General features: G+C 36.4%; 1 protein-coding gene across 4 annotated transcripts; it reads right to left on the bottom strand.

The window, feature by feature from the left end:
* Positions 1–3241: 3241 nt before the first annotated feature.
* On the bottom strand, positions 3242–21712 carry CRLF2 (cytokine receptor-like factor 2). Of its 4 annotated transcripts, none has more exons than XM_017816603.1 (10): positions 21625–21709; positions 21257–21400; positions 19688–19867; positions 12502–12613; positions 11595–11767; positions 9879–10018; positions 8989–9151; positions 6804–6918; positions 5669–5753; positions 3242–4465 (listed from the first exon to the last, which is right to left on the bottom strand). In XM_017816603.1, exons 3-10 carry the CDS (start codon positions 19761–19763, stop codon positions 4340–4342), a joined length of 990 nt encoding a protein of 329 aa, XP_017672092.1. In that variant the 5' UTR covers positions 19764–19867; positions 21257–21400; positions 21625–21709; the 3' UTR covers positions 3242–4339. The 4 variants fall into 4 exon arrangements, with proteins under 4 accessions (XP_017672092.1, XP_017672094.1, XP_017672093.1 ...); XM_017816605.1 differs by having other exon boundaries at positions 19688–19783; XM_017816606.1 differs by lacking the exon at positions 3242–4465 and adding an exon at positions 5536–5585.
* Between the last annotated feature and the right edge of the window lie 211 nt (positions 21713–21923).

The raw sequence follows: 21923 nt of genomic DNA, 5'->3' as shown, positions 1-21923 counted from the left end.
TCAAAAAGCCAAAACTGAGTCTGTTCTTCCCTTTAATAACCTTCCAGGAACACAGTGATAACTGTTACTTTTTAACAGAAGTCTTTTGCAGAACAATATAGAACAGGAAAACATTTATCAAAAAGTGGTGATACCTGAGCATATTGATAGAAAGAAAACAGAGAGGAACAAATCAAAACAGTCATGAGCTAATATCTGTACCTCTTTTATTCTGTATAATTATAATATTTATCATGGCTAGGTTTCGCAAATGAAGATTTGGGAAGGGCTCTACCTATGTTTGTTACAAGTGCGTTGGTGGCTAAAAAGGCCACTATGAGATAGGCATGTCTGGTTGCAAAAGGCACAACAGAAACCATACTCCAGAAATGCAAAGATATTCTTTGACCCATCTTCTGTTAACAATTTCAGCCTGTCTAGATATATGCAGGGATTTTTTTTAATACGGTGCCTATTGTTTCTTTTTCATAGTTATCCTCTAATACTAGGAAATCAGAAGCCCTAGACACAGAATAGGTAAACATGAAACCCATCACTAATCCAAGGGATTCCGATTTGAAAAAGAAATTGTGTTATTTCACAGTAAGGGAAAGGGACACAAGCTCCTTTGTCTGCAGCCTGTGACAGAGCTTTCCCAGTTGGGCAGCTGGGCTGCTCAGCCTTCACCTGCTTCCCTGGCCCTGACACACACAGGAAGGAGGAGAGAGAAACCCCCAAGAGATGCAACTTTTCACATTGCAAGTTAGGAGCTCCTCTCCAAGCTTGTCATATGGCAAAAGTGGATGCAGGAACCAGTTATTGCTCAGGGTGAGTGTACATCTTCTATTTCCCACCCACAAAACCCTGTGCCAGTAGTTGCCAGCAAGAAACCAAGCAGAAGCAAGACCTGCAGATAACATTAAACCAGCTCTCAAATCATAAGGGTTACAAAAAATTTCCATGAGAGGGGGAGTTATTATTGCATTTCTTCTCTTATTGCACAATACTGGTTTTTCAGCCACTAGGTTAGTCAGTGACAGATCTCTACTTAGATAGTCAGTGACAAAAGGTCAGTTGGGGTCACATCATCTTTTCCCATGGAAAATGCTGACTGTTTGCCATTGGTATTTTGACAAATTTAGACCTGTGTGGCTTTTCCAAAAAAAACCCCAAAACATTTTATCTAGTCCAGTTTTTCAAGCATGTAATAAGTGTGGCTGTACAGTTTCATCTTTGAAGCTCACGTTGTTTGCAGAAAAAGGAAAAAGCAAAATAAACTATATTTTGCTTGTCTGACTTTAGTGACTATAAAAATGTAAGTCACCAAAAAAAAAGCAGAAATGGTTTTGAAAGCTTTTGTAAGTACACTGTAAGAAAATTCTAGGTTCATTGCAGAAGAACTAACCATTTTCTGCTCAAAATTATGCATTTGATAATTGTGCAAAGCATATTTCCAAATAAATTTAAAAACCCTATTGTAATTTTAAAAAGCAGACAAGAACCAAACAAACACAAACAAAAGAAAAGGAAAGTAGAAGGTACAAGATTGGCTTTAATAAGTTCTGTTACTTGTTTTAACAAAAATGTGATTTCCTCCTATTCTTCTTTTCTCTGAAAATCAGACATCAAAGCAAATCAAACAGTAGAGATGTTCAGTCTATCAATCTAAATTGGCCCAGTACTGGTAAAATTGCATGAGGAAGAAATATACGGTATGTTAGTTCTGCTGTTGAGAAAACACAGTCCAAGTAGTCTGTACTACCATACGACACACAGTGGCTCCCTTTCTGTGCGATATAATTGGGAAATAAGATGTAGCATCTGATGGAGTCATGCCTTTGAAGAACATGACAACTTTTGAATAAATAAGAAGGAAGATGTGAAAGTTATTGTGTAGCCTCCTTCTCACTTTTTTTGAGGAGAAAAAAAGTACTTTGTTTTAAATGTATATAATTCCTCTTATTTTTTTCAGATGGGACATTTTTTAAATAATTTTTTTAAATAAATTTTTTAAATAAATATTTGAGATATTTGGGTGTTTCATTTGTTTTATTTCTATTTTTTTAATATACAATGTAAATAAGGTCGTATACATGTACATTTCTGTTTGTAAAATATAATAGTCTGTACTAAAAACTTACATGACTTTAACATTACAGTTCTGAAATGCTACTTAAACAGAACAATCCAACATTACTCTTTTTTATTTTTTTTTACACAATAAGTGGTTCAATTAAGGCATCTAGCCGGCTCTGCAGACAACCATATATTATGCATGTTTTGAAGAGGAAGTAACTAAGCAATATATTCTGGGCTTTACTTTCTTATTTATTCATATAATCATTACTGGAGCAGGTTCTTGTCTGTTGTAATTCACTGTATCTGGTTCTTATGCAATAATGGCAACTTATATAAGAACTGAGCTAAGATAGATTCTCCTTATCGAATTTTATGTAGCTTGAATTAGCTTAAAATTCAATGCATTCTTACATTGCTACTGAAACTTTGCACACTTACCTTTCAGAAAAATTTTCAGAAGTGCGAGGTGTACAAAAAAACCTCCAAAATTTGCATACACGTGTTGTAGAGAGGACAAGGCAAAATTGTTCTTGTAATTATGGGAAATCCCCTGTTAACATGTTAATCTTCTTAGTGAACAGTCAAATCTGAGGCAATATCAAGAAAATATTGGGCAATATGACTAAACTATCCTCCCAATTAAGTTTTCCAGTTATTGGCCAGAAAATTTCTTTATTTTTCCTTGTACAGGAAACTGGAGTACCTAGAAACAGACTTTGAAACTTAATCATCCATATTGCTATTTCCTATTCTCAAAAAGATCTGAAATTTAAGTTTTTAAAGCACTGAATTAAAACCACTTTACTAATCACTGTATTTTTCTGATATGTGAAATTTCCAAGTTGCACTATAAATTAGTGTGCATGCATAGTGAAAGTATGCAATTGTCAAAGGTTAGTCAACTGATAGTCATTTAATAAATAACTGATATGCAGTTATTGGAGCTAATTCAACACATAATCATAGTATATCTACAATACTTTATGCAGATCATACATACTTTTAACACTGAAATTTTTTTACAAAATTTGCTTTCAAATAGCATGTCACATAAGTGACATGAGAAAAATCAGAATAGACAAGATTTTTTTCTTTCTGAGCTCTAATTCCTTAGTATATCATATATTAAATTTAAGATTAAACATACTCTAAAATATGGTATGTTTAGAAAATTTTAGGACACTGTTCTAAAATTGTTTTTTAAAACTTTTTGTTAATTAAAAAAACCAACAAAACAAAACAAAGCAAACATTTTTAAAGAAAACCAAGAATCTAGCATATGCAATATGAGTAAATCCTAATTTGGTTCTACAGCTGCTGCTTGCACCAAACCCCAGTTTGAAATAAATGCTACTCATTTAAACATAAATACTGTTAAAAATGAACCTCAGCTCTAAAATAAAGACTATAAGATGCTGACTGTACAAAGACTGTAAGATACAGAGGACCTGACCTTTAGATGAGGCACTTGAAGTCCTGTCCTTTTCTATGGGATGTTACTTGCAGCACTACTTGCAGGATAAAATATGATTCAATCCTGTACATCCTCGCTCTTCTGTTCTTAGACATGGGCCTTATTTCTTCCTCATAAAACATTGAAGGCATGCTATGCAGTGCAAAGTTACACACTGGGAGAAGCAGTTTAGAAGAGCAAGAACCTCTAGTCTAAGGAAGGCTTGCAAAGCAGTACCCTATCACTGTGAAAAAGCACAGTATATAGTCTGGTCTTTGTGAGACAGCAAAACCTCTTCATTTGGGAAGAACAACAGTCTAGTTTGCACTGCTCTACATTCCATAAACATGAGGACTAAGTCTCAGCTCTACTGACATATATTATGGAGGACCTCTTGTCCTCTCCTGTCCATAGAGGAAAATAAGGCTCAGTTTATTCTGAGATTAATCCCAATTAGAAAAACAATCCTAGCTCTGTAAATTATCAGGAGTTTGCTTCAAACACTGAGTCTGCCCAAGTTATCTCAATTGTTGGGAAAGTACAGATCCAAAAAGAGATAACACAGCCCAGTGCCTTTGTTGAAGTGAATCTTATCATAATGATCTTTTTTATTCAGTCACTCCCCTAAACTCAACAGGATCTTTTATGTAATTTCCTAACACCTTCTGCATTGTGCAGATTTTATAAAGTCACATACATGTCATCATTCATTAAAATATGGAAGCCAGCAAAAGAAGCTATAGTGTTGGATGCTGGTATCAGGCAGGTAATCTGAGCTGCTTTGAGGTCACTATTTTCAGTCATTCCTGAAAAAGTGAAGATTTTTTCCTAAGGCCCCTGTTTGCCACTGTTCTTTTCATCCTCTTGTTGGCTTTCTGCCTCAGTGATGCACTCTGGCTCTTCATATTCTAGCTTGGTTTGAAGCACCACATGATCAGTTTTGTCTAGCCATTCCTAGGAAAATTAAAATATTGGTGTTGGCAGAGATGAGATATCAATCAAAAGAAACCTTGTTGTAAGACACTGATTTTCCTTTCATAATGGTTTCTTTCCAGGATAAGCCACAATGGAGAAGATGAAGAGGAAGCAATATAGACAAGCAGGACATCAGATAGTAGGATGGAAGAAAGACAGAATGGAAATAAAACAGACAGAACTTCATACAAATTCCACTTAATCTTGAGACCACGTTAAATAGATATTTGTGTTTAGTCAGGGCCTTTTGAAAATCTGAATGTGTGAAATATCTGGTGCTACCTCCTTGACAGACTTATGCATTCTTTGACCCAAGCCCTGACTTAATCTAAATTAAGACTGAGTTTACATGGAGATTTAGGCAACACAGCATATCTGTATTAAAGCTTCAGTATTAATTTGAATTTGTATCTTTTCTTTTCAGTTTTAGTTTAAAGCTACCATATACAAAAAGCTTTCATCTTGTTATGGAAAAATCATTACTGCTCTTTGATATTGTCATTGGGTTTGTCAATGTAAATATTTGGCCTGTTTCCACTCAGAGGAAACATAGTAGTAATTAAGATAAACACTAAAACAGCTAATACAGAAAACTACACCACATAGGTGATGTCAGGGACTTATGAGAAACATTAAGAAAGCAAAAACAAAAACTGTAATCTATTCATCTGTTAGCCATTCTGTGTCTAATAGTTTGGTGACTATGCACCTCTATGGCTAAGAAAGGATGCTTCCTACTGTGACTGATGCCTCCAAAAGCATGAAGTGCCACCACTGGCTCAGCACTCACTGGCTCAGCCATCACTCTGTCAGCACTTCACAAACATAAAGGGTAAGACCAGGCTGAAGCAAACTCCCTGACATATCATGTGCAGGAATGGATGCAAACACCACAATGTTATCACAGTGGATATTGTGCCTCTGGACACCTGTAAATTCTTCTCCAGCAGATTCTGTCTTTTATAACAAGTGTCTTTTCACAGTGCCAAAGCAGCACTACATTGATTATACGAGTCCTGGTATTTGCTCTGTGAATCTTGGTGATACTGCTCGAGGGGAAGGACTTTAGGGCTTTTGTCTTGGGTCAGAGTGCTTGTGCCTGTGACAGGGCAAAAATTGGTAGCTACTTTTAAATTATTCTCAACACTGTAGAGTTTACAGCCCTGCTAAGGTGATGCTTACCTGGAAGTTTCCATTATGATCATTTAAGAGATCAGCAAATACGTATTTTGGATCTGGTATAGCAGGCATGACTGACATCTGAAGCCTGCAAAAAGTAAAGAAAAATACAAATTGATGTTTCATTATAACATAGCCATTCATACAAAAATCCACTTCAGTGCAGTTCTGTACCCACAAATATATTTTACATGAGAGTACTCTAGTCTTGATTTCTTTTAAATGTGTTCTAAAGTAAAAAAAGCAGTTATAACAGTATGATAACACCATGAGGTTAAAGGTACTTTTTCTAATAAATTTTTGACCCAACCCCACTCTAGTAAAATCTGGACTTAATACAAACTTCCAGCTAGTCAGCAAGTGCCATTCTGCTCTATGCACTAGTCAGAGTTTTGCATTTTCTGGCCACATCTCCCTAGACAGGGAAGATGGTGCAGCAACCAGCTGTATTGGCTGGCTTAGAGAACACAAATGTAAATTTGAAACACAGAAGTATAGGAGAAAAAATGCAATTTATGATCTAAAAAGGTGATTGGAGTCCCAAATACTTTCATCTCTGAAAATACTGCATATTTAGCCTTTTTTTCCCCCCTAAAAAAAGCCAAAATCTGAGGCCTTCACAAGTTTCATTTGTTGTTTGGCAGTTTTGGTTTTTTTTTTTTTTTAATTGCAAATTCTAAACATGAACGGCATAATTCAGTTGCAAATCCAAATATTGATATTGTCTCATTAAAGTTGAATGCACTCAAGCTTACTTTATCCTTCTGCAAACAGACATTGAGTTTGATGAAGATTGACAAAAGAATGTCCTTTCAGAAGAAGTAACTAAAACGATTGACTTCTCAGGATTTAACTATATTTCTAAAAAAAAAATAAAAGAATTAAAGTGGAAGAGACAGAATTATAACCTGAAACATAGTCTTTTACCAGAATTATTTTGGTTTTGAAAATTAAAGGTCTTGGTGTTTGGAAGGTCAGAATGCATTATTCCTCAAAGAGTAATTAAGCTACTGACTTTTACATCTCCACAATGACTTCATTTATCCAATAGGAATTTTGATTGCTAAGACTTGATCGTGAATGATAGCTGTATTTTTGTGACATGTTAGTTAGTAGCAACCAACAAAACCATATTTACCTCTGCCGTTTACACAGAAGAATCAGGAGGATAATCATCATCAGAAGTACTGCCAGCAAGCAACTTAAAACAATTACTGTGTTTGACTGAGATGTTCTATCATCATCACATGAATCTAAGAATAATTACAAAAACAGTATGTCAAAAAATTATTTTTTGCTTTAACAATAAATGTTCCTAATCATGCTAGAATGCTAATTTTTCTTTAAAAAGAAGAAAAAAAACACAGAAAAGTTTTTAAGAACAAATAAAAGAAGTTTACTTGTTCAATTGATACTGAAAAGAAAACCTATACTCATCCAAACCTTTCAACAAAAGAAAACTGTGCTTTTATTTATCTAAATTGACCTGGACAGGACAAAGGAGTGGGCTTATAGGAAGGGTAGATGCATTATGAATGAATCAAGTATTTCTTCTCATCTTCATCATACTGTATTGACAGAGACAAAGCAACTTTGTATTAAGATCTGTATTGCATACATCTACTTACGATCACTAAAGCTGCAAATGCTATTTTACATGAAGCCTGAATGTCTTATCTCCCAACAGAAACCAAACAAACAAATCCAGCAAACAAAGCACCAGCAAATCACAAGAGCTAATACCCAGAAAGTAACTAGTGGCAGGACAACATCTAATATGCAGGAACCAAAAAAAAAAAAAAGCATTTGTGCATTTTTTGCATGCCAAGTATTCTACTTGAAGCTTTTGTAATGCAACCTCAAAACTCTGCCTCCTACTATTAACCTTCTGGTCTCCACATAAATACTCTTAAAAACTAAGTGATTATTCATATAGAAGCAACTGCTTAGCCTGTGCCATCTGCCTGCCCTGTTCAGCTTGCCAGGAAGCCACAAGTCAGGTTGTGGCCCCTAAGTAAGGTTTTCAGAGTTTATGAAATTTCTTGAGCTCATCTTTGTCCGTGGCTTGCTCTGATGTTAGATTCGGAGTCAATAATAACTTGCCCCAGTGAAGGAGCTATGTCAATGTCACTTCTGATCCAGGGGCACCCAGAGTCCCTGAACCATTAGTCTGTTTCCTCTGTGCTTTCCTTCCTTGCAGGTACCTCCTGGCAGCCTCTGGTCAAATGGTTCAGGTAGGGCTGATATATGGTCAGAGGTGCATAGGAAGACATGGTCCTCTGTGTTTCCTTGGAGGCAATTGCCAGACACATCTGAGGACATGCTTGTAGGCTCACAATTTGCATGGTGGAGGTCAGCACTGTGGCCACTACTGCACAGAGTACACATACCTATGCTCCAGGATTTCATCCCAGCTTTGCATATATAGATTTTCTTCAAGAGATCTAATAGCCCATTGCATTTTAGAGAACTCAGATCTTGGTACACTGGACATCTGAGTGTCTCATAATTGTGATAAAGCCTAGTGGGTAGCATTTTGTGCCAGCTGATATAATACAGAAGTGTTAGTATGGTGTGTGGTCTTTCCTTTACTACAACAAATCTGGGTTTTAGTTTTGGTAGTCAGTAGAAAAACTGTTTCATCAAAGATCTAATTGAAATCAATCGCATTCAGATGTATCTGTCTGGTGGGAAAGCAGTTCTCATACTGGCTTTACTTCCATTTATCCTCTTTTTCCCCATCATCCCTCCTGTTTTGATCCATCCAGCACCTATGAACACCAGACTTCTGTGACCTCTGGTCCAGTAGTCCAACTGGATATACTTTCAAAATAAATTGCATTCAAAAATGGGGCATCAAGGATTTTCTTAGGGTTCAGGTTTGTTGTCCAAATATCCTATGAGGGCACCCCCCACAACACCCACATTCACAGAACCCCCATGTATCACATCACTGTTACTGAGGGACCCTAGACTGTCCCTCAGTTACTCCAGTAACACAAATAATAAGAATATTCTTAACTTTGCTGATTATGACATAAATAGTTTGCTTTATGGGCCATCAGGAACAAAAGGGACAGAGTTAAACATGGGCAATTAGATATCCACATGAACTTTCTTTGATAACAGAAGACAGAGTACAATAGTGCAACATTCATTCACTGTGTGTTCCCAGCATCTTTTGCAGTCTTCCCTTCCCCTTTTGCAGTTAGACTATATATATATGTGTGTGTATATATGTGTGTGTGTGTGTGTAAATGTGTGTGTGTGTGTGTATACACATATACACACACACACACATATATATATGTATAAACTGTTACCTAATAACGTGCCATTCTTCCAAAATGTTTCTGCTTCCCAGTCACTGCTGTAATTAACTACGTTGCAGTGGGGTACTAGTCTCTTCAGTCTGACCCGGAAAGAATAGCATTTCCTCGAATCAAAGCCTTGATCTCCAACATGGCAACATCTGGAAGTTCTGGACTGAGAAGGAAGGTATACTGTTGTTAATTCTGATTTTCAAGGCAGTGCTTCAGAATGCTATACTCAGTCATGGCCACAAGACAAGGGATAGACCAACCCAAAACCTCAGAACTGAATGTTGACTTCTCTGCATTTCAAGGAATTCTGTTTCTTGATTAACTTTTTACTATTCATATCTATTCCACTTTGTATGATATTGAGTTGAAAGTCAGAACAACCATTACGTCATGCACTGTGTTACATCTGCATTTTTACAAAATACAAAGAAACTTCGATCCACAAAATATTTACAAGTTATATTTGAAAATTGAAAGATTTAAGTTGATGAAATAATATTTTGAAATACTTAGCAGCTAATTTGAAAATAAATAAAAATCCCATGTAATTTTGGTTTTTTCACACTATTTCATTAGTTTTTCTTATTTTTCTCTCTTTTGTCTACTCTGCTTTCTTCATTTATCTTTCCATACTCTTTTATTCTGAATGTGAGACTTTTCCCTTAGATTGTCCTTAGCTCTTTGGGTAGCAACTGAATATAACTCATAAAGTAAATTATTTCTGGCATTGCAGGAATCCAGGATCCTAAAAATCTAGATGTTTTCTGCTACCAGCCTTATTTGAAAATATAGGACAGGAGAACAATTTGAAAACAACTCTATTTCACATTCTATGGAGATGCTATTCCAGCTCCTTCCAGTGTTGATTAAAAACGGGGCATTCAACTCACTTGCCACTCTTTGTCAAACGTGCTTTTGTATTGAAGCTCAAGTCTCAAGCACTTCACAGCTCTCTCTGGTTTATTACAGCTCACAATAACTGTGTCCTCTTTCCAGAAGAAGGTCACATTTTCTGGTGGATTGGGCTTTACTAAAAAGAATAGAAACAAGTTTTGCTATAAACTCTGAAAAAGAAGCACCTCCCACTTAAAATTATTGTTGTTCCTTCCTTGTCTCAGTTTCCCTGAATAGTAAGTGGAGAAGGTGGACTTTCTTCTTGTTGGATTTGCTTTTGTGGCTGATCTCCCTATTGACCATCAGAGTGGAGCCTGGCACCACAACACTGCTCACCATTAGAGGTGCCACATTAAAGGTGGTTACTATCTTATGTCAGGAACCTATCGCAAGTGCTTAAGAAAGGACTCCAGTCTCCTCATACTCCCTGTAATTTAGAGAAAGAAAAAGGCTTCTTCATTGGAAACAAAGTGACAAATTCGGTATCATAAAGACTCCAGGACACACCTGTGCAGCTGCTGGAGGCTCTGTGGGATATGGTGGGGCATCTGCAAAAAGCTCTGGGTTCCTACCTGTGCACAACTGAATCTACCCATCAGTCTTTTCAGGTGGTCAGAAGACAATGCCATGGTTTGAACTACACAGATGGTTAATCTTTAGTAGTGGGAAATGAAGGGGTGTGAAGATTGCTGCCTGCTTTCTCAGTCCTGGTTCCCTTTTTGTATTATGAAAATGCTGCCCTCCTAATTTAAATACCTTAGTCTGGTGCTTGATGTTTTTTCTTTTTTATCTAACCCTTCTGAAATTCATTTTATTATCAGTGGGTGTTTAATAGCCAAAATTTGAGGATCAGTCTGCAGTTTTCCAAAATTTAGCAGATATTGTCAGAATTATGACATACAAAAGTATTCTCAAAATTCAATGCCTTGATAGATTTTTGTTTAATCTCTTTTGCTGAAACATTATAATCAATTTGGAATACACTTTTTTTTCCAGATAACTCTCCATTGTATATTTTCTACGAGATTTGTATTAGGAAAAAATCCTTCCACTTTAAATGCTGTAAATATGTGAAATTTCAGACGATTTTGATAAACTAATCTCACACTAGACATGAAATATGTATTTGGGGGCAGGAAAGATTTAACAGAAATAGGAATATCATCTCTCTGCTAGTAGTAGGATGTCCCTTTTACTCTGTACCAGAGCCACTCAACTAATTTCTGTTGATATCTGATGAGGGTTTTGTGACAGCAGCTTTGATAAGAAGTAGTTTGCTGCCTCATATTGCATGGAAGATGACAAAATAACAGAAGGTTGAAAATATGAGAAAGATCATAATTCTAACAGTCAGCACTAAGACAAAAAAACTATGAACTTTTATTAATTTTCCTGGTGCGATTACCGAGCAGGCCTGCACTAGACAAAGTACACCTACCTTTTTTTTTTTTTTTTTTTTTGTTCTGATTTTGAAATTGTATTTTGTGACAAATCTGACTGTCCTGTGCTATCTCACTTAGCTTCAGCTGCAGGCTGTAACTACTGGTGACAGCGAGGGGAAAAAATCAGCATGAAATAAGTATAATTTAGTTTTGACACACACACAAATAACATTTTATCTCTAATGTAACTGATTTATTTTCAAACTCAGACAATGGAGAATCAGTGAGGGTACTGGGACTATCAAAGTAGTTGTGACTTTGCATACTTACTATAAAAATCAGATTTTAATTTTTTAGAAAAAAGTTCTTCACTTCCGTTGCTGTTCCTAATAGAGATGGCAAGGGTGGGTCCTTCTGTCTTAAAAAGACACCCAAAATTATAATCTTGATCCAATAAATACATGGGACATGGCTTCCAAACTTTGTGCTTGCCTTCATCAAATCTATAAATGAAATAGTATTAGTAAATGGAAAACTTACCAGTTAGCACATGTCAATGCAATTAATTTCTGTTACTGTTATTAATTTTTCTTCCTTCTTTTTTTTTTCCCCAAACGTTCCTACCAAGGGAAGTCTGAGCATGGAATTTCTTGAAATGACAGATTTCACAGTGGTGTGAAGGAATTCATCGCTCAAAACTTATTGAAATTCTAGCCCTAGGCTTTGATGCAGTCTGACATAATCAAGTTTCCTTCGTGCTGTTGTTTTCTAATAAGAGAATTACTTGCTCAAACAGATACTTTTGTGATTCTTTTTCCAAAAATGTACTGCAAAAAGTTCTTTCACATATACTACCCAATAAGAAAAGATCAAGCATTATGACTGACTATAACCAAAATATTAAATTTCTGTTAGTCATTAATAATGTCAGTTAATAAAGAAAATATACACACATATGTGGAAAACCCACTTTCAATACTGTAATAAGCATTAGCATTTAGCACAATGGCAGAAGAGAGACAAATCTTTCACATAGTATCTGTGGTGACAGGCTACTCACCAGGCTTGTTGATTTGTACACTTCTGTAACAGTTTGAGAATATAAACAGGTTTCATGCTGGATATTAACAAATGTTAAAACCCTTTTCAGTTCACAGAAGACTCAAATAGACTTAGATATTTCAGCCTTCCAAAGCAAATCCTTAAAAAGAGAAGAATAGGCATTGACAATACTCACGTGTAAGAAAATGACACATTCTCATTGCGAAAAAGCTCTCTTGCTGCCCATGTGATCTGCATCTTCTCATTATTGAAATTGATTATTTTGGTCTTGATGGCATCTTCCAAACCTGCCCAGGACAATGACAGAGAGTATGGTTTCAGGAGTAAGTATGGAAAGCATTCCTTGATATTTATAGGCAACCAGTATTTCAAAGATACGTATGCAGTAGTCCCAGGTGATCATAAAATAAGAAGACATAAGAACTTCTAAAATACAAGAAAACAGTAAAATAACCTAGAGAGATTGAAATTATAATTTCAAAATAGCAAAATGAAAGCCTGCACAGCAACACTAGGGAAAGATTTGGCCCCATGGTCCCTTGGCCCAAAGATGTATACTGGGCCATGTGTATGCAATGCCTATACAGGGCGTATATGCAGGGCCTATGCCTTAAGGCCAGCTTATCCCCATAATACCTACTAAGGAAAACTATTTGGGAACTAATGCTATATGGAACCTCTGTGTAAACTGCCAAATGTTTACTGTAAGAAATAAGGAACTGACACCATTGTTCCAAACCAGTCAAGAGCCATAGGAATCCGGAGCAGGTCAGCACAAGTAGGGGTATTATATATTTGATCTATGTGGTTCTGGCCAATTTCACCTTAAATACAAGTGTGATCATTTAATGTTTTTTGACTGTACACAGATATTATTTCCTCTCGTGATCATTTCCTTGTTACAGTTCTTGCTAGGGAAACAGGTATTTTAATTCCATGTCCACCAGGATTTCACCAAAGATAGAACCTGGCATTGAAGAAATGGAGAAACTAAGAAGGCAGAAGGATTAGAAATCCATTCTATACTAAGGAGGAGGACAGATTATTTATTTTGTATTCTAGAAGATGTGAAATTGTATTTAATTTAATGAAAAAGATAGAGAAAGTTTATCTTGAATACCAGCAAGAAACCACTTGAAGGAAAAAACTGCAGACTGCTATCTCTAGCAATGAAGTGTCTATCACTAAAAACCTTTGCTGGAATATTCCTGCCTAGGAGGAAAATATAGGATTTTAGTTTTGATTGCTGTTTACATTTTATGCCACTCTGGACTTTCGAAGAGGTTTGCGGTGGAAAAATTTTAAATCATTTCTTATGAGTTTTCCATCACATCCAGTTGTTCTGATTGTTTCATGGGAATCACACATAACTATTCTCAGGGTTGCTATCTTTTGCTCCATAATCGATATTAAGTAAGCATTTTGCCTATTTTTATGCCTATATCTCTATGTCTAGATATTTTATGACTACTCTAGTTAAAGTTAGAACATTTTTGTATAGATGTATTTGTATTGTAGTACATTGTTTTGTCAAAATTATTCAAGATGGTTATGACAGAAATCCAGGAGATACTGGGTAGATGTAGCTGCAGGTTTCTGCTATGTGATTCATGGAGCTTTGGTAAAAAAGATTCTGCTCTTATTCAAAAGAAAGACTTGAAACTAACTCCTCCAGCTCCTAACTAATGCCTGCAGGCTTGTTCTGTATTGTTTTCTCAAACAGAAAATCTTGCGTGTCAGTACTACTACAAGCAGAGACAAAAATAGAAGTTAAGACCCTCAAAAGGTACAGTAAAATGGAGTTTATCCAGCCATTTCTACCTCTCTTACAGCAGACTACCTGCGTACCTCTTGTTTCCTAAGTTCTCAAGCTCTTTGTAAGTCCGCCTACAGGTCTAAGAGATGATTTTTTCTTTAACTAAAGCCACCAAGAAATATGATGGCAGAGTGTCTAATAGTGGATTCTTGGTCTGCAATTACACTAATACTTCTTAACTTTTATGAACTACATAGTTGTGCTCTGCAATATGTGTAGTGTAACTGAAATCCATATGACTTCTTGGACATATTTTCTATAAAGGTGGATAAATGTATATTTAATATATATTTGAATGTATAATTACATTTTCTCCATCTCTAAGCAAAACTGACATTTTAAAACCAAATATAAATGCAAATAATATAAATATAAATATAAATATAAATATAAATATAAAAATAAATGTTAGTGAATGGAGAATACTGTACTGTCCTGAGATAATTTTTATGAATTTAGACCAAATCCTTTCAATTCCCTCTAGAAGTAACAAAATATGTACTTTCTACTTTTTAATAATTAGTCTGATTGCAAATATTTTTGCTTTCAGAAAGAATTACTAATGATCATTCTTCAATTATGAAAATAAACCCAGGAAGAGTACTTGCTTTCTTAATTACATATTTTCAAGGATAATTAAATTCAAAATTAATTCCAATGCTGTTTCTATGTGTACAATATTTTGGCACAATGACAGAAAGCAAAATTCTGTTTGCAGGGCAAGATTTTGAAGAATTTTTCAAATCAAAAACAAGCAACATTCTTCAGTTTATTCTCAGAAGGTGGCTCTCTGCAAAGAGTTGTGCACACTCATCTTCCTGCACTTTGTGAAAATAATTGAAATAGCCTATGTGCTGAACTGAGGGGAAGGCTGTCTCACCTACAGGACGGCAAAAAGAGTGGGTGTCTGAGAGTCACATCTTGGGTGCAGCCAACTAATCTAAGATGTGCCAGGACTCTTACCAGATGAACAGTGTCAGCTCCAAACCCTCACTTGGATATGGGCAGCTCCACTGAAAAACATTGCAGTGAATTTTTCATTATTTGGAGAGAGAGCTCAACAACCAGTTTATCCTATTGCTCTCCAGTTGTGAGGTTGCAGCTGTTGGCCCAGGATGTGACAAATCATCTTGCATTGATTTCTAGTGGTCAGCAAATGGTGAAGGTTGGGTTTATATATGACTGGTCTCATGTTGCTCTGTGGTGTCAAGCTGCTAGTATCTGCTGTAGAGCTGCTAGCATCTGTAGACTGAAGGCAATTGTAAAGCAAAGAGACTACTTCACCAATGAAAAGTAGGTGTTTGAAGACATCTAATATCGGTAAAGGTTTGGGGGGATCTTGTACAATTTGCTAAGAAAAGCAGCTCTAACCATGGAATCATGGAATCATAGAATCTTCGGGTAGCCTGGATTGAAGGGGACCTTAAAGATCACTTAGCTTCAACCCCCCTGCCATGGACAGGGACACCTTCCACTAGACCAGGTTGCTGAGAGCTTCATCCAGCTCCGCCTAAAACACTTGTAGGGATGGCACATCCACAACCTCTCTGGGCAACCTGTTCCAGTGCCTCACAGTAAAGAATTTTTTCCTAATATCTAATCTTAACCTACTCTCTGTTATTTAAAGCCATTCCCCCTTGTCCTGTCACTACATGCCCTTGTAAAAAGCCTGTTTCTATCATAATCGCTCTGAGGTATTCAGTCAATTTGGTCACAAGGGCTGTACAGGCATAGAAAAAAGGAAGGAAGAGGGAAAAAGTAGTTTATAGCCTAAATACAAAATACCATTAACAGAAGAGAAGAAAGGAGAGGAAAAGATTGTTTTAGGTATCTCAAAGAGGGAAAAACTGCAATGCTGAGTTTTATCCCTCCAAGTTCAAAGTGCTAAAATAATATTATACTGCTGCTTTTTTTTTCCGAATTTTTATCTTACTGGGAAGTATAACTTTTTTTTTTTTTTGTAAATATGCTTATAGGGAAATTGTTGGAATTAAGAGAGATAGCATTGGTTCATTAACTGTGAGAGAGAACACACTGAAGTTTTTTATGTAAATTTTTTTTCACACACCTGACAATAACTATGGTGACAATATTTAGACTGAATTTGCTTCTCAAATAGGTGATGTGTGATTCGGAATCTTCTTGAACCTGTGACTATCCCGCAACCTGCCAGCAGAGAAGTAAAAGTAGAGATTTTGGTTGTAAGCCACCTTTCCATCTCTGCGCAGGCCAACTCTTGAAATCCTTTTTCAGGGCACCACATTTTCCCTCAATACAATGCAAAAAGGACACCAACACTAAAACCTTGATTTCCATAAAGTTATTTTAATGGGGTGTTCAGTCTCTTCAAACTCTGTGTGGATTAGTTGAGATAGGATTGTCTCTAGAGAAGGATAATAACAAAGAAACCAGAGGAACCACGTGGAATTTCCTCACATTACAGTAAAAAAGTAAAAACTGAGGGTCTGATCTGACTAGCCAGTTCAACAAAAGACATCATTTAATTCTGAACTTTAAATAACACTCATTATTCTCTATTTTTTTCATCTGTACTATAAATCTGCACTACTTATAGAGGCTGCAATTCAGAGATGAAGACTAAATCTTGGGTTTGGCAATGAACATATTTCAGATGACAAATAATATTGGTTTGGGTCCAGTCCTGCAGAGACCTATTCATGGACTTAACTTTATAACCTCTGAGTAGTCCACTTGACTTCAGCAGGATTAGTCAGTGTGCATCAACTTAAAAACATACATAAATATTTTTAGGATCAGAATATTTTTCTGCCAAAAATACCTACATATTATGAATTAAAATGTTGTGATTTTAGCATATAAATATAAACTCCCAAACCTGCACTTATTTAGCACTAAAATAGAAGGTAATGCAATATTAAATTTTTTAACAATAAATAGAAACAGTTAATTGAAATAAAGAGAAATTGTAATAAACTATCTGGTGATCTATTCTTGATATATATATTCTCTATACACATTCTTTCCTGTGCTCTAGTTTTTAAGGGCTTCATCAGAAATCAGTCTCAAAGTAATTAACTAGGAATGTAGGACAGAATCTTAACGATTTTTTATTGTTAAAGACTTTGTTTCTAGAGCTCTAGCCACAATTTTCTACTGTGCATCCTAATTTCATGGGGTTTATAGCCTTTTTGAATGCAGTATGGCTTGTGTTCTGTGTAAATTTACAGTAAATATTTACGTGCATTGTTTTTTGCATTGTTTCAAATTATAATGTGTAAATGTTGCATAATTCACATTTCAACAAGAAAAGGTGCATAGTCTAAGTGAGGTTTTTAAAGTTTGGATTAGATGGGCATCAAATCCTCTTAGGATATGTATGGATTTTCCTTCTGGTGATGTTTCCTTTTCGGTAACTATACACCTATACTTCTGCAGGCAAAATCATTCCTATATTCTGTTAAAGGAAACAGAACAGAGGGGACCGTTTTTCTCCCTTTATTTGTTATGGAAATTTTATGAATTCAACTGCAACGTCATGGATCATTCTCAGCAAATGTGCCAGATCTTCCACAGTAGTTGCAATTTTTTAAGGCCTTCTTCTAATTATGATCCTAGAGGCACAAAATAAAACAAAGCAACACATTTATAATTATCCTTTCTATTATGATAATGGATAGGTGAAAAGGTCAAAAATATTATAAATAAGGAATCACTGGGCTAAAAAATGGTGGCAGCAACTTTCTGTCTGAGCATGACCTCCTTGTCTAGTTGGTATGCAATATGTTGCAGTGCTGTAGGACACATACTGGTGCCCTGGAGCAAGAGCTTCAGAGAGAATTATCCAAGTCTACCTCTTCCATAAAACCAGACAGGGATTGGTAAGGTTATGCACAAGACTTTAACCTCACTGGCACTGCTGGGCACCTAATTTGTCTCAGGACAGAGAAGCATGGAAAATACCACGGTGGTGTGTGGAGAAAGCACTTCTACAGGGGAAAAAATTTCCTTGAGCATCAAATTATGCAGATGCAGCCATAAGCAAGGGTATGAGCAAGTACATTCCACCTCCAAGCCACTTTTCAAAGTTTATTACTGAGAAAAAATACTATTGAAGGGAAACATGTAAAAAGGCTTAATGTCATGGAATAGATAAAAAAAAAGAAAAAGGAAAGGCAGAATGTCAATCTGCAAAGATAACAGAATGGAACACGCATGTATTGGAACAGTTGCAACCTCATTGATACATAACAAAGAAGAAAAACCACTTTTGATTTCCTTACACTGATGAAACCTGATAAGTAATCACATGTTGAACTTCCGCATATTATAGCACACTGTACAGAAACTACTGGAGAATAAGACCCAGATCTGAACCTATAGTCTTTATTTACTCTCAATACTACTGATCTATGAAGAACAGTTTCTTTTTTTTAACTAGAACAAATTTAGGCAAAAGTGCAACTTATCGTGAACATGGCTGCTGAATTGAATGCACAGGACAGAGGCTGAATAGAAAATCTCTTTCCAAGAACGTAACAAGACAGAAAGGGAGAATTCTTTACATATATTTTGAGACATAATCGTAGAGTCCATCAAACTAAATGGTTTGTTTCAGTTTTTTTTTCCAGAAGATGGCTTACCTTTGCTAAGCATTATGACACTTTGCATCATATAAGCATCACAACTGAAATTTTCAAATTGTGTTCTACAAAGCCCTGCCATCAGTACAGCATGGCTGTAGGCGATTACCATCTCAGGGCAGGGAAGTCATGTGCCCTCACAGGACAGCCAGTGACTCACAGGAGCAATTAACCCTGAAAAATCAGGTGGTGCAGTATTGTTGAAAATGGTACTTACTATGGTGGAACAGAGAGCTGATTTATAGGTTGATGAGTTTATAACTTTAAAGCACTTCTTTTTCCTTATAAAGTGAGTGACAGAGAATTTGCAATGAATTAAAAAGAGTGAAGATTAGATTATTGATGTATGTGTTGGACTGTATGTTAGATTTGTGTAATGATCCATTTGCCTTTGGTAAGCTATAATTAGTGGCATTGCAGACAAATACATGAAGTAGAGATCTTATTTATTATCTTTATCAATTTTGCTGTCTAATAATACTTTTATCTTGATACTTTCTCAGGAATAAGATTGTTAGTATTTTCCCATAGTGTTCATTCTTTAAGGGTATTAAGCATGGAAGTCTTACCTGGAGTGTGTTTTATCCAATATTTGTTGAACGTGAAGGCTAATCTTTCCTGGATGAAATCTGCACTGTTATAATATATGTCTTAGAAAGTAAGTAGTCATGCTTAAAGAACAAACACAAGTTTAGCAAGATCTGCCTTCATTTTTAATTAGAAAACCTCCATAGAAATCTGTTATTATATTTATTTTTTTCTTAAGAATCCACTTTCATTTCTGCTGGATATGAATTTTTTTTTGTTCATTGTTTTCATCAAAAGAGTACTGAATATTGTAACACATGAGGTAAAGTACACACAGAAATATTGTTGGCTAATATATCAATTTCTTAAATAAATATCTTGGGATTTAAACTTACCAGAAGACTGTGCTTGAGAAGCCACAAGGTTGCCCAGTGTGATGATCATTGAACACGCTTGAAAGATGAGTCTCATGGTTGGAGTGACACAACAGACTATGAACACATGAGTAATCGTAATTTCTGGATTTACTGTTTGATCACTTTATACCAGAGGCTGGAAGGAACTGGAGGAAATGACTGCAGGAAATAAAATGTTCACAGATATCTAGCTACAGATAGATCAGAAGTGCAGGACCTTCTTTATACTATGTAACAAAACCAAAAAAAAACCCTTTAAAAATTAATTCCTCAGAATATGAGTCTTACTCTTGATATCTTTATCTTCTCAAAGCTGTATCAGTCAGAAGTGACTGATCCAAACAAGGACCAGGTTGCTGTGCATAGTTATGACTGCACAGAATAACAGAATCAATCACAGAATCACAGAATGGGTCTAGAGCGTTGAAAGGGACCACAGTGGAGCATCTGGTCCAACCTCCCTGCTGAAGCAGGGTCATCCTAGAGCACATGGTACAGAATTACTTCCAGAGGGTTCTTGAATATCTCCAGTGAGGGCGGCTCCACAACCTCTCTGAGCAATCTGTTCCAGTGCTCAGTCACCTGCACAGTAAAGATATTTTTTCCCCTGGACTACATTTTTCTTCCAGTGTCTCAAGTAGGGAGGGAGAGTAGAAGCTTTGTCAGCAACACATGGTACTAGGTAGGAAGCTGGATCATGGCTGGGAATACACCCAGAATTGCTGTCAGGATTTCTTTCTAGGCTTGTTTTCATTCCTCTCAGAGCTTTTCCTAAAATGTTTACCGTCCTTTTTAACCCAGCAGTACTGTTTGTCAGATGAAACCCTTTTCAGCTTTTCGCATATTCAAAGTCTCTGGCTAGGTAACGTGATATCAGTTTTGTATCTGGCTATTTATTTTTCTTTGGTTGGCTACTTTCACTATCTTATCCATTGCTTGTCCCAGGAAGACCCACTCAAATCTCAGTCATTCTTGGAAACCCCAGCGCGACTGTCTGACATACATACAGCATTCTGTTAACTGTCTAGCCCGTGCTTTGATCAAGTTCCTCCAGGGAGGCATTAATTCCTGGAACTAGAATAACAAGCAACACAAGAGTGAAATTCTAAACTAGGTCATAGGTGATAGATAATGGAAAGCTGAAATTGCTCACGGTTTCCACAGTCAGCATCACAAAAGCCAGTGAGATACACAAACAAAGGCAAACATCCCAAATCCTTTGGTTCCCCAGGACATGGCAACTCCCATATGTCCCTGTTTAGGTTAAAAACACATTTTCCTTCCAAAAAATGTGTCTCGTCTTTCCTTACAGAACACATGAGTGTGATGGAGCTGAATTTGTCCCTGTCTGCTTTTCATACAGATAAAACACCCTGGACTACAGACTTCCTAAGGTAGACCATTCTTTGGAGGAAACGGGTATGGAAAAATAATATAAAAAAGAAAAGATGTCTAAAATACCCTCTGGACTATAATTATTCTGATTTTGAGACACTTCCTCTAAAGTAAGGTCTAATTCTCAAGTGACAACAGTGCATTTTCACTCACCATTTCCTTCTACCAAGTATTTTGGAACCAGAAGTAATCATTCCTCCCACCAGTCTCAACTTCTTTTTCATATACTGAGGGCCTCTTGAAGTCAAACAAAATTTCTCTTTTTATGACTTTTGAACCCAAACCTAAGGCTGAGGTCTTGGGGAATAAAAAAAAAAAAGGCACCGGTTGTTTAAAAAAAAAAAACTGCTTGCATAAAGCTGATGCACTGTCAAACTATTTTTGCTAGTGCTGAGAGAAACATTAGATTTGGCACTTGAGGGACAGAGGGCCTAGGCACTTCCCACCTCCCCCCCATGCAGGCAGACACTGGCCCAGCCACCTGCCTCAGGTTCTGCTTACTAAAAGCCATCTCTGATTACCTGGTTTGATTTTTTTCATGAGCCCAGTCCATGAACTGGAAAGCTGCCTGTGAGCCACGGGATCTGTTCTTCCCCAGGACTTTTTCTGCCTGCCTGCCTACAGGAGTGTAGTTGATTAACTTGCCCATATCCTGTTGGTCATTGCTCCCAAGAGGACAAGGACAGAGCATTGTCACAATGTATCCCCTCTTCAGGGCTCACACACAGTGCAATGTTGGCATGTTTGGTCTGAGCAAACAAGATCCATCCTAATAGTGCAACTTCATGCAGGAACAGGGAAAGCAAATGGTGAGGGTGAG

Source organism: Lepidothrix coronata, unplaced genomic scaffold (genome assembly GCF_001604755.1).
Source record: "Lepidothrix coronata isolate B3197 unplaced genomic scaffold, Lepidothrix_coronata-1.0 Scaffold57, whole genome shotgun sequence".
NCBI lineage: Eukaryota > Metazoa > Chordata > Aves > Passeriformes > Pipridae > Lepidothrix > Lepidothrix coronata.
Note: the sequence above shows the minus strand (reverse complement) of the source record. Positions and strands in the feature narration are given on the sequence as shown.